At 41.2% G+C, this 15151-nt stretch overlaps 2 protein-coding genes across 2 annotated transcripts; both read right to left on the bottom strand.

Annotated features, from left to right (window-relative positions):
* Positions 1-214: 214 nt before the first annotated feature.
* Positions 215-7023, bottom strand: LOC122969527 (elongation factor 1-alpha). Its single transcript, XM_044335267.1, has 8 exons — positions 6904-7023; positions 5737-5889; positions 4042-4221; positions 3661-3957; positions 3240-3390; positions 2676-2932; positions 1974-2208; positions 215-589 (listed from the first exon to the last, which is right to left on the bottom strand). The coding sequence occupies exons 2-8, from the start codon at positions 5878-5880 to the stop codon at positions 465-467; spliced, it is 1389 nt and encodes a 462-aa protein (XP_044191202.1). The 5' UTR covers positions 5881-5889; positions 6904-7023; the 3' UTR covers positions 215-464.
* A 192-nt stretch (positions 7024-7215) lies between these two features.
* On the bottom strand, positions 7216-11091 carry LOC122969528 (elongation factor 1-alpha). The gene is made up of 8 exons (XM_044335268.1): positions 10985-11091; positions 10020-10174; positions 9118-9297; positions 8720-9016; positions 8479-8629; positions 8120-8376; positions 7801-8035; positions 7216-7674 (listed from the first exon to the last, which is right to left on the bottom strand). The coding sequence occupies exons 2-8, from the start codon at positions 10161-10163 to the stop codon at positions 7553-7555; spliced, it is 1386 nt and encodes a 461-aa protein (XP_044191203.1). The 5' UTR covers positions 10164-10174; positions 10985-11091; the 3' UTR covers positions 7216-7552.
* Between the last annotated feature and the right edge of the window lie 4060 nt (positions 11092-15151).

Genomic DNA, 15151 nt, shown 5'->3' with positions numbered 1-15151 from the left:
TAAGTAGGATTTTTCATGCAGGACTTTTACTTGTAATGGATCATTTTTACATTGCTGTATTGGTACTTTTCTTAAGTACAGGATCTGATTACTTCTTCCACCACTGGACCTTATTGACCAGTTGTATTTGAAATGTGCTGCTGTGTTTATGCTTGAAGCTGCTGCACTTTGCAACTAATGACCTCATGTAATGAAACACAAGAACAGAAACGTCTTAATTTGGCAATGTTTAAGGTTTTTATTGTTTTGGTTTCATCCTAATTATGATCATAGCTTTCCCTAAAAGGCATAAGCCTTCCTTTCCTGCGGAAACTTTTCCGATGGGTTTTAATCAGCATAAGCCAGTCCTTGAGTAGAGAGCTCTGCCTCAGAGAAGACGGCGCTGGGTGGCAGGGGAGAGGAGGGGATGGGGCGGCCCGCTGCTGCTGAGACGTGACTTTTTGTTCGACGTCCTGCATGAGAATTCATTTCTTCTTGTCGGCCTTCTGTGCAGACTTGGTGACCTTTCCACCGGAGGCGGTCTTCTTCTCAACGTGCTTGATGACACCGACAGCGACGGTCTGCCTCATGTCACGCACAGCAAAGCGACCTGGGAGAAGGACATCAATGAGAGTTCATGAGAAGCTGCTTTTGAAATAATAAACAAGCATAAAAATACCAATAAATAAAATAACTAATTTCATGTCCTGACAGAAGCTAAATTAAAAATCAGTCATGATTAAAAACACATTCTGGATCATGAATCGTGACTCGTCCTAATATTTTTTCATCATAGATGGACGTCAAGGAGAGTGAATGAGTGATGCTTTTGGCTTGAGTAGTCTCAGTGTTTAAGGTGGAACTGGTGGGCAGTGATTATACAGTGTAAATTATGCTAAAAAACAAACTTTTAACTAAGGAACTAAGCAGAAATGTACCACTAGAAAGTAAAACGGCATTGTATCGTAATTTTTATGTCCTAAATCAGTCATGATATAAATATGCAGATTAGAACACCTCAGCTAACATATCATTTAATACATGTTTATAAAAGAAAACACACAGCAAATGTCACATGTCTATACGTATATATAAGTGGGTGCTGCTATTGTTTAGGCCGTCATTATTAACACAACTGATCACGAGACAAATGCATCAAGATTTTAGCAGGTTACCACCTCATCTTTTTTTTGTGATATTAAGATAAATTAAGGGACTATGAATCCTTCCCAGTTTACACATCTGTCTGTGCTCAGAATGCACATTTTGAACAATTCCATTAAAAATCCTCAGCAAGGTTAATGATGAATGAATGATTAATCATTAAAAGCTTATAGAATACTAAATTAATGTTTTTCCCCATGAAGGTGTAAATAACTGATACACAGCACAACCCATGTAAATTTGGTATCATAATCATAAATAATATGATCAAATGTATCAAATAAACACCTGAAAATGTTTTGAATCATCTAAATAACATTCAAAAGATGAATCATAATTATTCTGTCTTTTTTTGCATTAACGGGGACAAAAGGGGTGAAAAAGTTGCAAACACAACATTGGCATATTATCACTAAATAAAATTATTATTATTATTTTGCCAAACAGTTGCCTGGATAAACACCCAGAAGACAAACATTAAAATTCACGCGGAGTCATGGTTTTGGCCAAATATTCACTCATATTATTCACAATAAATGTTACACTACCTTCACCAGCTAGTTGCTAACTGTTTTGGTGCAGGACAGGTAGTGTACAGAGAGTTTATCTGAGCTTTTTCACATAAAATAGCTGAAAACAATGACCTGAAAGACGCAAAAATGTGCAACAGAGCTGCACAGTCAAGTGATAATTCTCTGTGGGATTTTCAGTACAAGAAATCCTTTCACTCCTCCCTCCTCACTTACATTACTAAAAATATTGATGTGCATCTTCAAAATAAAGCCTAACTAACTCTTGTATTAAGAAAGGGCAAAGAGTGTTTTACTCACCCAGTGGAGGGTACTGGGAGAAGCTCTCAACACACATGGGTTTTCCAGGCAACATGGTGATGATGGCGGCGTCTCCGGACTTCAGAGCCTTGGGGTTGTCCTCAAGCTTCTTGCCGGAACGACGGTCGATCTTCTCCTTGAGTTCCATGAACTTGCAGGCAATGTGAGCGGTGTGGCAGTCCAGCACGGGGGCGTAACCCTGGGAGATCTGGCCAGGGTGGTTCAGGATGATGACCTGTGCAGGCGAGAGACGAGGAGGTTAATTTAAGATCTGGATGTGGACTGGATAGTGCTAGATCTGACTGTATTATTGCGCTCCTTCTGCTGTATAACTGTGATGGTTTTCACTGGTAACGGTCAAATTACTGATAGAGATTGTGATATTTAGCTACCAGGTGTTCAAACCACACACCTTCAGTTTGTAATGCAGGCTTTCTATTAAAAACTTTAAGCACAAGCAGTGATCACTCTGATGACACCTTCATAAAATATGAAGTTATGACTTTAAATTTTCAGAAAAGCTGCAATAAAACCTTCAGCTTCAGTGTGTTCTGTTATGGTTTCTGTATCCAGTGCACGTAAAATCCACAGGAAATCAGTACATATCAATTTTCTAAACAAAAACAGAAGCTTATGAAAAAAACATTTACTACTCATATTCCCGCAATCCTTCTTTTCCTCATTTGTTTTCCCAGGACTCACCTGGGAGGTGAAGTTATCAGCCTGCATGGGAGGGTCGTTCTTGCTGTCGCCAGCCACGTTTCCACGACGGATCTCCTTGACGGACACGTTCTTGACGTTGAAGCCAACATTGTCTCCGGGAACGGCCTCAGTCAGAGACTCGTGGTGCATTTCCACGGACTTCACCTCAGTGGTCAGGTTGGCGGGAGCGAAGGTGACGACCATACCGGGCTTCAGGACACCGGTCTCAACACGGCCGACGGGCACAGTTCCAATACCTGAGGGAGAGCAGGAGGCAATATGTTTCTAATATGTTCTTCAGTTAACTTCAATATGAAAAGACTGGAGTGTAATTCCTTTAAACAGTCCTTGATGGAGGCCTTTAGGAGCTATAAAGTATGGAAACGCTACTCTACTGAGGCTGAGTCTCAAATGTCACAACTTCTATCAGATTTCAGGTGAGCATCTCCATTCTGTGACCAATATGTAAAATTAATATCACATTTACGTAGCGAGGTATTACAAGGTGACATGACTTGGTAAGGCTATGGGTGGGTTTACAGCACATGACCTGACACTCCTTACCGCCAATCTTGTAGACATCCTGCAGGGGCAGACGCAGGGGCTTGTCGGTAGGGCGGCTGGGAGGCATAATGGAGTCCAGAGCCTCCAGCAGGGTAGTGCCAGTGGCACCGCCCTCCTTACGTTCAATCTTCCAACCCTTGAACCAGCCCATCTGAAATGGAGGGAGGGAGGAAGAGGGGATGAAATAAAGGGAAAAAAATTAAAAAATATAGTTCAAGGGGATTTTTTGAAGTGATAATCAAAGAAATTTAGGAACTATTGCCTTGGGTAAATAGAAATCACATAAATCCTGGTCACCATCACAGATGTGTGATAGATTTATTTACAGATGTGATCTTTGAGGCATGACTGAATCTGATCAAGAGTCTGGGAGAGGTCTCTGTGTCTACGTGACAATAATAATATGTAATAAGCTCCTCACCTTGGAGCTGGCCTCCAGCATGTTGTCTCCGTGCCATCCAGAGATGGGGACAAAGGCAACTGTGGCGGGGTTGTAGCCGATCTTCTTAATGTAGGCGCTCACTTCCTTGGTGATCTCCTCAAAACGCTTCTGGCTGTAAGGGGGCTCAGTGGAGTCCATCTTGTTGACACCAACGATGAGCTGCTTCACACCGAGGGTGAAGGCCAGCAGGGCGTGCTCACGGGTCTGGCCGTTCTTGGAGATACCGGCCTCAAACTCACCAACACCAGCAGCAACGATCAGCACAGCGCAGTCGGCCTAAACAGGCAGATTTTTGTAGTTTTTTATACACGGCCTAATGTGATGAGTGAGTAGACAACGGCTTAAAAGGTGTGTCTTTACCTGAGAGGTACCGGTGATCATGTTCTTGATGAAGTCTCTGTGTCCAGGGGCATCAATGATGGTCACGTAGTACTTGCTGGTCTCAAACTTCCACAGAGCGATGTCAATGGTGATACCACGCTCACGCTCGGCCTTCAGTTTGTCCAGCACCCAGGCGTACTTGAAGGAGCCCTTGCCCATCTATTGGCGCAGTCATGTTTAAAACAGAGTATGAATCAGTAAAAAGGACTTTTAAATAAAGGTTTTTTCTTATATGACTAATGCATTTAAAAACCTTTTAATGAGACATGTTGGCTCATTAACCTCATAGAAATACCAAATGTCACCAACCAGCCTTTCCTCTACCATTCAAGCAGTTTCTAAATAGGTGCTCACTGTAAATAGCACAGACAGTTACATCACATTACATGGAAAAGGTAATGCATCTGTGTTCATCAGGTTTCTCTGTCACAGCTCAGGAGGAACACAAATACTAAACTCCAATTAATCGTGTCACATTAATCTTCAGCATCAGAGCTGAGTTTCGTTTGATTTTTTTTCAATATCAAAGCCAATGCCTGACTCTCTGTGCATTATTTTTTTCAATACTTTAGTTTCAGGGAATGTTTTAGCTGCATCATTCAGTGCATCATTGTTACAAAAGGGACTGTTTGAATAATATATAATCCATTTTCCCCCTGATTTAGATAATGAAATGTCCAATTAAAGAATATGTAAACAGATAAGAATTGGACTACATTATTCAGTGCTCGACACTTTTCAGTACACAATACTGCCAATACATAAAAACTATTCAAGTTTTAATATCCAGCCCGTTTTTTTTAATTTTAGAAGCACATTCTTTCCTGTTAATATCATTTCTTTGAAGCTGCAAATCAATCCACTTTAATACACTGTGCCTATTTTGTGAAGAGCATTATTTAGCCTGATCCCTTTTTGTGTCTTTGATTTATGCTACTATTAGTATGGCTGATTTTTCCAATTTGTGGTCTTATTGAAATAAATGACTTAGTTACAGCCTCCAGTTCGTCTTTTATATAGCTTTCTATTTAATATTTACTCAATGTGGGAAATCTGGTTATAACAGCATGGGAGCAATTGGTTCATATGTATTTGAGGCTTTTGTAATACCTACATTAACCCATGGCAGATTAAATTTAAACGTTTATGTGTGTTTATTTAGCAACTGAGATTTTAAAGGGAATATTTTTCATACAATTTACAGTGATAAGGACGGTACAGAATGATTTGATGACTGCATAAAACTTCTTGTGTCAGCTGCCACATTTATAAATCCATAATTTCAGCCTTTTTTAAAATTCATGTGGAAAGACTGCATGCATCCATTTATGTAACTGAAAAGCACAAAAAACTGCTTCTCTTCTGCCAACAAATTGTGAAGCACATTTTATGCTTCATCAACTGTATTTTTTTTATTTAGTTGTGTGTGATCTGTTTTTCATATATTGTCCCTAAATTATAATTTTCACTATGCAACTGTTATATACTATAAGTAAAAAGTAATAAGGGCAGTACATGTTTTTCAACAGCAGGTGGCACTTTAAACCAACTAATATGAGTGAGCATTTCCATTCACCACACCCGTTTCTCACATTACCTCAATGCGGTTATTTGTTTTGTGTCATATTATCTCATTTATTGCAAACATCAAACGTGTCTCCAAAACCAACCCACCTCAGCGGCTTCCTTCTCAAACTTCTCGATGGTTCTCTTGTCGATTCCTCCGCATTTGTAGATCAGGTGGCCGGTGGTGGTGGACTTGCCGGAATCGACATGGCCAATGACCACGATGTTGATGTGGATCTTTTCCTTTCCCATTTTGAGTTACTGGTTATAGAATAAAATATGGGAGCAGTTATGTAGCCTTTTGTTTTTTAATGAAAAACGACATATTTCAATGTATCTTCACAAAAAGGAGGGGGGTGAGCCCGGCGAGGTGCTTGACACTAATTTAATTTAAAAAATAACACATTTTAGCGAATAGTTAGTATGTTATATTTGCGATTTATCGTCACCGCGTCATAACAGTGGTTAACAATTAACGGCCAGATAGCTAGTTAGCAAATGAGTCCTTTCAAATGTAGCTGTAATATGCATCTAATGCAGCTTTATTAAGTTCAGAGCGACATAGCAGTTAGGATTCTAGAATCATTAACGGTTAAAAATTCTAGAATTATTAACCGTTGGGATTCTAGAATCATTAATGGTTATCTTTTAAGTAAGATTAAAAAAAGTCACACGTTCGGTGCTCGTGCACGCCGCCAGAAAAGCGACACTGGTGAGTCACGCGCCATGTGCTCGCTCTGCGCTGTACCGGCTGTTCTTCGGCCTCCATGTTGCGTCGGGAGCGCAGAGCCGCCATGTTATCAACTGACTCAGGCGCGTGCACACACACACTATGCAGCCAGCAATAAGGGCGGAAGGGTGCGCGTTCACGAACGTAGAAGAGCACTACCATGACTGGCAGAATGGGGAAAAGAAAAAAAATCTGGCAACTCACATATAGTTCAAGTTCACAATAACCGTTCCTTATTAGCGTGAATATTAGGAATATTTCATCTCACCAAGAAGAAGCTTAATAGACCAACACATGCTATGCAAAGTTAGGAAGAGAAATTCATAAAAGGTGAGCTAGCATGCTTTTTTTACCTTTTAAGTGACCTCACTAAAAGACAAACCAAGCAGCATGATTTGTCTACACTCAAGACATTTTCTGACTCAGCCCAAAATAACTCATTCTAAATATCCTGCCTTGAAATTCTATCGCACCCCCTTTTGTTTGAGCATGCAGTTAAGAATCAAGCTTTAAGAGTTTGAATCAAAAGATGATATATCACCAACCTGTGCCCAGCAACAAACAAGACGTCCCCTGATTTAGAGCGGAGGGAAAAAAGACAGAATGTGACCGGTCCAGAGTTTTTATACTGAACCAGGGGAGAGGGAGGGCTGTGCATGCTCTTGTTGCTGTCAGACTAATATAAGGGGTGCCATTGGCTGGGCTGGCATAACTCCTATCCTAGGCGATTGGATGACAAATGCATCACCAGACTCAGATAGCACGGTCAAAAACAGCTGCAGTACAGGACAGAAAGGCTCCCTATGACATCCAAAAACTACAGCAACTGCACAACATAAGGATCAAGACAAGCTATGTCAATTTTTTCAAAGACATTTATTTTATTAGTTACCAGCAGCTTTCTTCCAATCAAATTTGTGGCATTTTAATATCATCAAGATGCAGTTCTATACCATTTCCAACTTAAACTTAACTGAGAAGAGGCACTGTCTTGTGATTCAGGTAAGTGACAATGCCACATAGTTCTTTTTTCCTGCGAAAACTTTTGCGATGGGTTTTAATCAGCATAAGCCAGTCCTTGAGCAGAGAGCTCTGCCTCAGAAAAGATGATCCAGGGTGGGGAGAAGATAGAGAGGATGGAGTGGCCCACTGCTGCCAACACACATCTCGTTGCTGGATGTCCTGCACGACCATTCATTTCTTCTTTGAGGCCTTCTCAGCAGCCTTGGTTGTCTTTCCGGTTACATCCTTGGTATCAACAGCCTTGATGACACCGACAGCCACTGTCTGCCTCATGTCACGCACGGCAAAACGACCTGGAATACAAAAAAGGGGTGAGCAGTTGTTATTTAACTCATGTGTGCACTTGATCATTTTGTTGTGTCAATACCAAAGATTATGCATTTCTATACTGTATATTGGGCAATGTGGACATGACTTACCAAGGGGAGCATAGTTGGAGAAGGGCTCCACAACCATTGGCTTCTGTGGGATCAGTTTGACAATGGCGGCGTCTCCAGACTTGACGAACTTGGGGTGGTCCTCAAGCTTCTTGCCAGAACGACGGTCGATCTTCTCGATCAGCTCCTTGAACTTGCATGCAATGTGAGCGGTGTGGCAGTCCAGAACGGGGGCATAACCCTCATTGATCTGGCCGGGGTGGTTCAGGATGATGACCTGTGGACGCATTTTCAGTTAGAAATAAACCAAATGGAACTTGGCTCATAACTGGAAGATTTACTTCAAGTTCACAAAACCAACCTGAGCGTTGAAGCTGTCAGCAGCCTTGGGTGGGTCGTTCTTGCTGTCGCCAGCCACGTATCCACGACGGATTTCCTTGACGGACACGTTCTTGACGTTGAAACCAACGTTGTCACCAGGGACGGCCTCGGGCAGAGACTCGTGGTGCATCTCCACAGACTTAACCTCAGTGGTCAGGTTGGGGGGAGCAAAGGTGACGACCATGCCGGGCTTCAGGAGACCAGTCTCAACACGACCGACGGGGACAGTTCCAATACCTGGGAAAAAAGGAAACCGTAAGTACTCAGGATACAAGTCAACTGTTTTGAGAAGTACTGAAGCTCTACTGGTGTTGTAGTCAAAAGTTAATCAGTCCTTACCGCCGATTTTGTAGACATCCTGCAGGGGCAGACGGAGGGGCTTGTCGGTGGGGCGGGAAGGTGGCACAATGGCATCCAGAGCCTCCAGCAGTGTGGTTCCACTGGCATTGCCCTCCTTGCGCTCAATCTTCCATCCCTTGAACCAGGTCATCTACAGACAGATGGAAGATTTAAAGTCAAACCCATGTTCGCAATCAGGTTAACACAAGTTAAATTGAGCACCAAATGGTAGCCATCTCACCTTGGAGCTGCCCTCCAGCATGTTGTCTCCGTGCCATCCAGAGATGGGGACAAAGGCAACGGTGGCGGGGTTGTAGCCGATCTTCTTGATGTAGGTGCTCACTTCCTTGGTGATTTCCTCAAAACGGGCCTGGCTGTAAGGGGGCTCAGTGGAGTCCATCTTGTTGACACCAACGATGAGCTGCTTCACACCGAGGGTGAAGGCCAGCAGGGCGTGCTCACGGGTCTGGCCGTTCTTGGAGATACCAGCCTCGAACTCACCAACACCAGCAGCAACGATCAGCACAGCGCAGTCAGCCTAAAATCAAAAGTTGGAATCAGTTAAATACACCAAGTTACACACTTAAGCCAACTACAAAAATCAATTCAAATTTCAATCTTGCACTGTATTAAAATTACCTGAGAGGTACCAGTGATCATGTTCTTGATGAAGTCTCTGTGTCCAGGGGCATCAATGATGGTCACGTAGTACTTGCTGGTCTCAAACTTCCACAGAGCGATGTCAATGGTGATACCACGCTCACGCTCGGCCTTCAGTTTGTCCAGCACCCAGGCGTACTTGAAGGAGCCCTTGCCCATCTGTGGATGAACAAATATGGAAATTGTCAGATTTTCATTCATGCATTAACTGACACTACAAATAGTTGTTTGGGCAATATTAAGACATCACTTTGGGATTTCATGTATAATGAAAGTGATTTAGATTATTATTGTCATGAAGATAAGCAAAACTTAAGCTGCTGCTTCCCCCCCCCCCCCATTTCTAGTTTTCAGAGGCCCATTTTTTGCTGCCATGTTTCAGTAGTGGATCTACTGCATATTTACACCATAACAAATAAGCCACATTATATTTTACCTACCAAAAGATACCTTTCAGTCTATGACAAGTATGGAGGGCCAGTTGCCATTACAACACTTAGGAATTACAATGTTATGTACAATAGAATTGATATGGTCATACCAATTAGAGCACAAGTGTTTATGTACAGTCACTTTTAAACATATTTTCTACTGACAAGACAAATTCATGGCTTTTTAGTCTCACTTCAGCTTTGGGATGTATAGTGTGAACTAAGCATTTTGTCTTTTCCCAACAGCCTGAGGCCTCTGCTGAATAATGTGCACCGTCACCATCCGCGCTGCTCGCGTTTTAAGCCCCACCCCGCGTGCGCGCACACGGCAGCTACACCCCGCGCCGGGCAGCGGAGCTCAGAGTGGGCACGCTGACGCCGCCATCTTGGAAATAACTAACGGTTGTGAAGAAAAAAAAAAAAAGAGATAAGACCATTATAACTGCTCACCTCAGCGGCTTCCTTCTCGAACTTCTCGATGGTTCTCTTGTCGATTCCTCCGCATTTGTAGATCAGATGACCGGTGGAGGTGGACTTGCCGGAGTCGACATGGCCAATGACCACGATGTTGATGTGGGTCTTTTCCTTTCCCATTGTTGTAGTTTCTATCACACACAAAAAAAACATCCATTAGCTCTCATTTTTAAATTACTCGCCTCGTGAACAATTAGCAGCTAGCCTTATAGTATCGTCATGTAACGAGAATGAAGACGCCTCCGACCCGGCTTAATTTGAAACCAGTGGATCATTTTTAAGTGTTTATACAAGCTGATTAAAGTTCACATTTCAAGTAATAAATCAAGTAATTTAATATAAAATTCTTTATCGTTACTCGGTGGTAACGATAACCGAGTTTGAGCCGCTAACAGGCGGCAGCGGCTGCTAGGCCTCACTCGGCCACAGGCCAGGCGAGACACGTGTTACTCAATGGGCCACGTCGGATAAAGTTACAAAGATCGCCAAATATTCAGGAGCTATCTTGTCCAGAGTCCCAACACCTGTCACTGGGTAGTAAGAGAAGTTTGTTTCATGGAGGGCAGAGAGAAGAAATGCCTTTCCAGCATCCTCGGCTTTCCCTTTGTTCCTTCCCCCCCTAATACATCCTCTCCTCCCGCATGCATCTCTTTTGTTCAAAACTTTTTGAAAAAAAATCCACCAAAAAACTCGATTTAACACAAAAAAGGTTCTCACATCAATCAAGTTACACACAACAAGTGGTCGCTACTGTTGAAATTTTCTGAGTAAATCCTTCATAAAATCCACAGGTTAGTGTGAAGTCTTAACTTACATAACACGACAGGAAAAGTTGAACAGGAATTAAAGTGAAACCGCCGATAAAAGTTAAGCACCAGATGAGTTAAATGAAGGCCTGAGGCCGGCTCTCTAGCTACCTGATGAATTGAAGCAGAACTTACCGGTGTTTCTGGGTTATCACGGCCAAAGCTGCTGCCCCTAGCCAGGTAACAGAAAGAGGAAGACAAGGGCTGGTATGGGAGGTTTTATACCAAATGGGAGGCGGCCTGACTTCCCGTCACCCTCCCCGGTGCAAACCCCGCAAATCACATACATTCCTGCAAAAAACGTCAGCACGCCACCGGATGAACCGCCTGAAACATGCATGATGTTTCACACATGGGTCTCACCAGGGATTGAGATCCGGCTAAGCACTGAAACAAACGAGAAACCTCCTAAACACACTAAAATGATGGTGATGATGTTGACGCTCAAACACAGTGTAAAAGCGCACAATTGATTTTGTTGCTGAAGTATTTTAGGGTCATTTGACAAAATGTTCCCTCGACCTTCATTGATGAACAGCTGATAGGCACACTGGTTTCCCTAGAAGCTGTTTTTGACTTCTTGGTGGTAAATATTTATAATAGTAGGCAGAAGAATACAAAGATCCACTGAGAGATTAATACCATAAAAATACACACAATAAAGTTTGAAAATATCAGAATCTGAATCATCTTTACTGGTCAAGTGTGTTTACACATACAAGAAGTTTGACTCTGGTTTAGTTGCTCTCAATATATTTACACAGAATAACAACACAACAATCTTCAGAAATATACACAATGAATGACTATATACAGGTGAAAACATTCATGTGAAAACAGGATACAAACAGGGAAAAGGTATGAGGAGTGCAAGGAGTGCGGGAATGAATATTAAATGGTAAAAAAGAAAATATGTTTTATATATATATATATATATATATATATATATATATATATATATATATGATGGGAATTTTTTTTTTCCATGATAAGCAGATATAGCTTTACCCAATTATTACTATACAGCAGCTAAGCAGAACTTGTGTAGTAATACGTTACGTCAAGGTGTATTTTCAACAGAAAAGTCTAAAAACGCAAGCAGAGACACACAATATGGGACAGAATATTTCTTCATGACATTATACGGTGAGAAAGGCAAGGTTTGTTTATTCATCCAGTTCATCATTCAGTTTTTCCTTATTAAAAATGTTGCATTTTTAAACAGAAGTTTCAGACTCAGTTATTTCATTTACTGTACACCACGAGACTTAGTCAGGAAACCCCCTCCTCCCACCACCTCCCACTGGTAATACTGGGACGACTCATTAGCCTGACAAGATTATCTAAATCCGAACAAGATTTGCATTCAAACAGAGGACAGACGGTGAAAAGACGAAGTCATGCTGTTTTCAAGACACCTTATCTGCCGGTTATTTACATTCACAACAAACACAAATGTTTCTGATCGAATTAAAGGTGATGTTCTTCGGGTGCAGGGTGTCCTTGTTACTTTACAACCACAAACCACGGTGGGAAATTAAAATGAAGGCGCTCAAGTGGTTGTTAGGAATATTTCCACCCAATGGCCTGCTTCAAATTTACACATATTCACATTTTAAAGCTGTCCACTTCACCCTGTTGTAAATTAAAAATAAAAAATCAGCTTAAAACAAGAGGGATAAACCTAAGAAATAGGCCTGTTCTGTCACTGGGATGCTGCTTGTGGGTCAGAAGGTCAGATTCTGCCTCTTCCTCCATCACTGTGGCATGTTGCCCAGTGTAGAGGCAGCTGGCATCCTCTGGTACACACAAATACACACACAAACACACGCACAGAAATACACACACGCACACACACACACACACACACACAGATCAGCTCGCTTGGCTTTCTGTCCAGTTCAGGTAACAGCCACTTCGACTTGGCAGCTGCTGCTTTCACTCAGCAGAAAGACGGCGGAGTGGGAAGCAGAGCAAGAAGTGAGGGAAGACGGAACAGACTCCGGGGAGATATGGGGAAACGAGGGGAGAGAAAAGAAGATCGGGGGGTTAAGAGAGAGTTGCAACTTGCAAAAAACAAGGAAAAAATGACCTGAAGTGTGCTTTAATCTGCTGGTAAAGAGCACAGAATAGGCAGATATTTTGTAAAATGTTGATATTTATAGTAAAATAATGTGTAAAACGTCAAGAAATCCTTGCTATATGCTTCTGCAGACATGAAAACTAAGTTCTTGTTTGATCTCAAACAGATTCTGCTGTGTTTTATAATCATCATTAAATAACCTGACTTGCAAGACTCTTCACATACAGTAGGTGAAAAACCACGCCTATTGTTCACTAATATACTTTTTTTTCTTCCTTGACATTCAACTCCACTGGCTGCTACAGTGTTGAGCAACTGCCATTCATAACTAGAGGCTTAAAAATGTGGTCTGAGCCAGTTAAAATTAGCACCAGTATGACACCGTAGATTACTGATTTGCAACAGCACAGCCGAAGCAGCGTGCTGCCTTTTAACTGTCTTTCTTTGATCCAAACAGACACAACTTGACTGTGACCGTTCATACTTTAGCAGGCTGTGGAGTTGAACATCAAGAAATACATAAAAGTATATTAGTGAACAACAAGTATTCAGTATTATGCTTTATTCACCATATGTTTTAGGCTATTTTGCCTTAGATTGTTTCCAAGTTTCTTTACATAATGTCCACCAATAAGTAGCCTACTGTAACATAAATCACCATAAATACTAGTGCTGAGTCCAAAAACTGTGATTTCTGTCTTCCAAGGACTTGCAACACTGTCAACTGCTTCCTTTAAAATTTCTGTTTTTTTACATTAGAAAACGTACATTTCAAGCCCAAACTGTCACTTCGTCAGGTATGTAGATATCGAACAGACTCAAGTTTGTGTCAATGAATAAATAAATATTTATTCAATGACACTACCAGATATTTTACATAATACAATAATAGTTCTTAATAGATAAAAAGACAAATATATAAATGATCATAAATACAAAATATCCAACATTACAACCAACTTTTTAGAATCATCATCTTCAAGAACAGGTTCACATTTTTCAAGTCTGTCTTAAAACAACAGTCAGGTGTCTATATGAACACTGAAAGAGGTTTTCATCACTGTAATCATTCCTCCTGTTCATACTAGCTGTTAAAAGATCCCCTTCGAATGTGCTTTCAGTGTAAGTGATGGGGGGCAAAATCCACAGTGTGTCCACACAGTCATTTCAAAGTTTATTTTTTTATGTTTCCTTGGACAGTGATTCCCTGTTGTTCCCTGTTCAATAAAACCAACCTTCTCACGTATGTATTTGAAAAGTTAAAGATCCCCTCCAGACAGGTATTAAGACATATAAAAATACTCTGCTTGGAACAATAATGTATGTCTGTAATGTATGGTTTTTCAACAAAAAAAAAGTATAATTACCACATTAGAATCCTTAAAATTACATCTACTCCATCTCCCTCATTAAAAATTCCAGAATCTATAAATATGCAAATATTGTTATTAAAGCAACCCTTTATCATTCGTGGCCTTCATAGGAGACGACTGGTCTCGCACACTAAAAGGTAAACCAGACATATTTTAGCTTTCAGTCTGGGCCACAAATACGTGTGGCCATTACAAAGTATTTTAAACTACCTTCACCTCAAACAGCATCAGTATTAATAATGTATTAAACTTATTTTATATACCACTCACAGCCTGATTTTCTGCAAAATGAGTTCTTTTACTTTAACACTGTAAGCAAATTTATTTGGTAATACGTATATACTTTTACTCAAGTAGGATTTTAAATGCAGGACTTTTACTTATAATTAAGTATTTTTTACATTGTGGTACTGGTACTTTTATTTAAGGGTCTGAGTGCTTCTTCTACCACTGGAAATGAAAACGAAGACACTGGGACCGCTGGCAGTGAGGAAGTGTCGTCCGTCTGGGCGTCAGGGGGTCATTTCTAGATAGTAACACTAGATTTGAGAAACTCTCGCGAGATTTGTACGTGTTTAACACACACCACGTTTCAAGTGATCATTTTAGCCCAAACCGTGATCTTTCCCAAATCGTAATCAAGTGGTTTTTGTACCTAAACATAACCAGACATTAACCACAACGCTGTCACATCATAAAACATCATTATTTTTAACAGTGATTTGCAACGTTTTTGAAAAGCAAAGACTCGCGAGAGTTTCGCAAATCTAGGGTTACCATCTAGACTAGCCCGTTGCAGAGAGGAGTTTTCCAGCCTGCAGAGGTTGGAGGGTGGAGCAGTGAAGC

Source organism: Thunnus albacares, chromosome 19 (genome assembly GCF_914725855.1).
Source record: "Thunnus albacares chromosome 19, fThuAlb1.1, whole genome shotgun sequence".
NCBI classification, from domain to species: domain Eukaryota; kingdom Metazoa; phylum Chordata; class Actinopteri; order Scombriformes; family Scombridae; genus Thunnus; species Thunnus albacares.
Note: the sequence above shows the minus strand (reverse complement) of the source record. Positions and strands in the feature narration are given on the sequence as shown.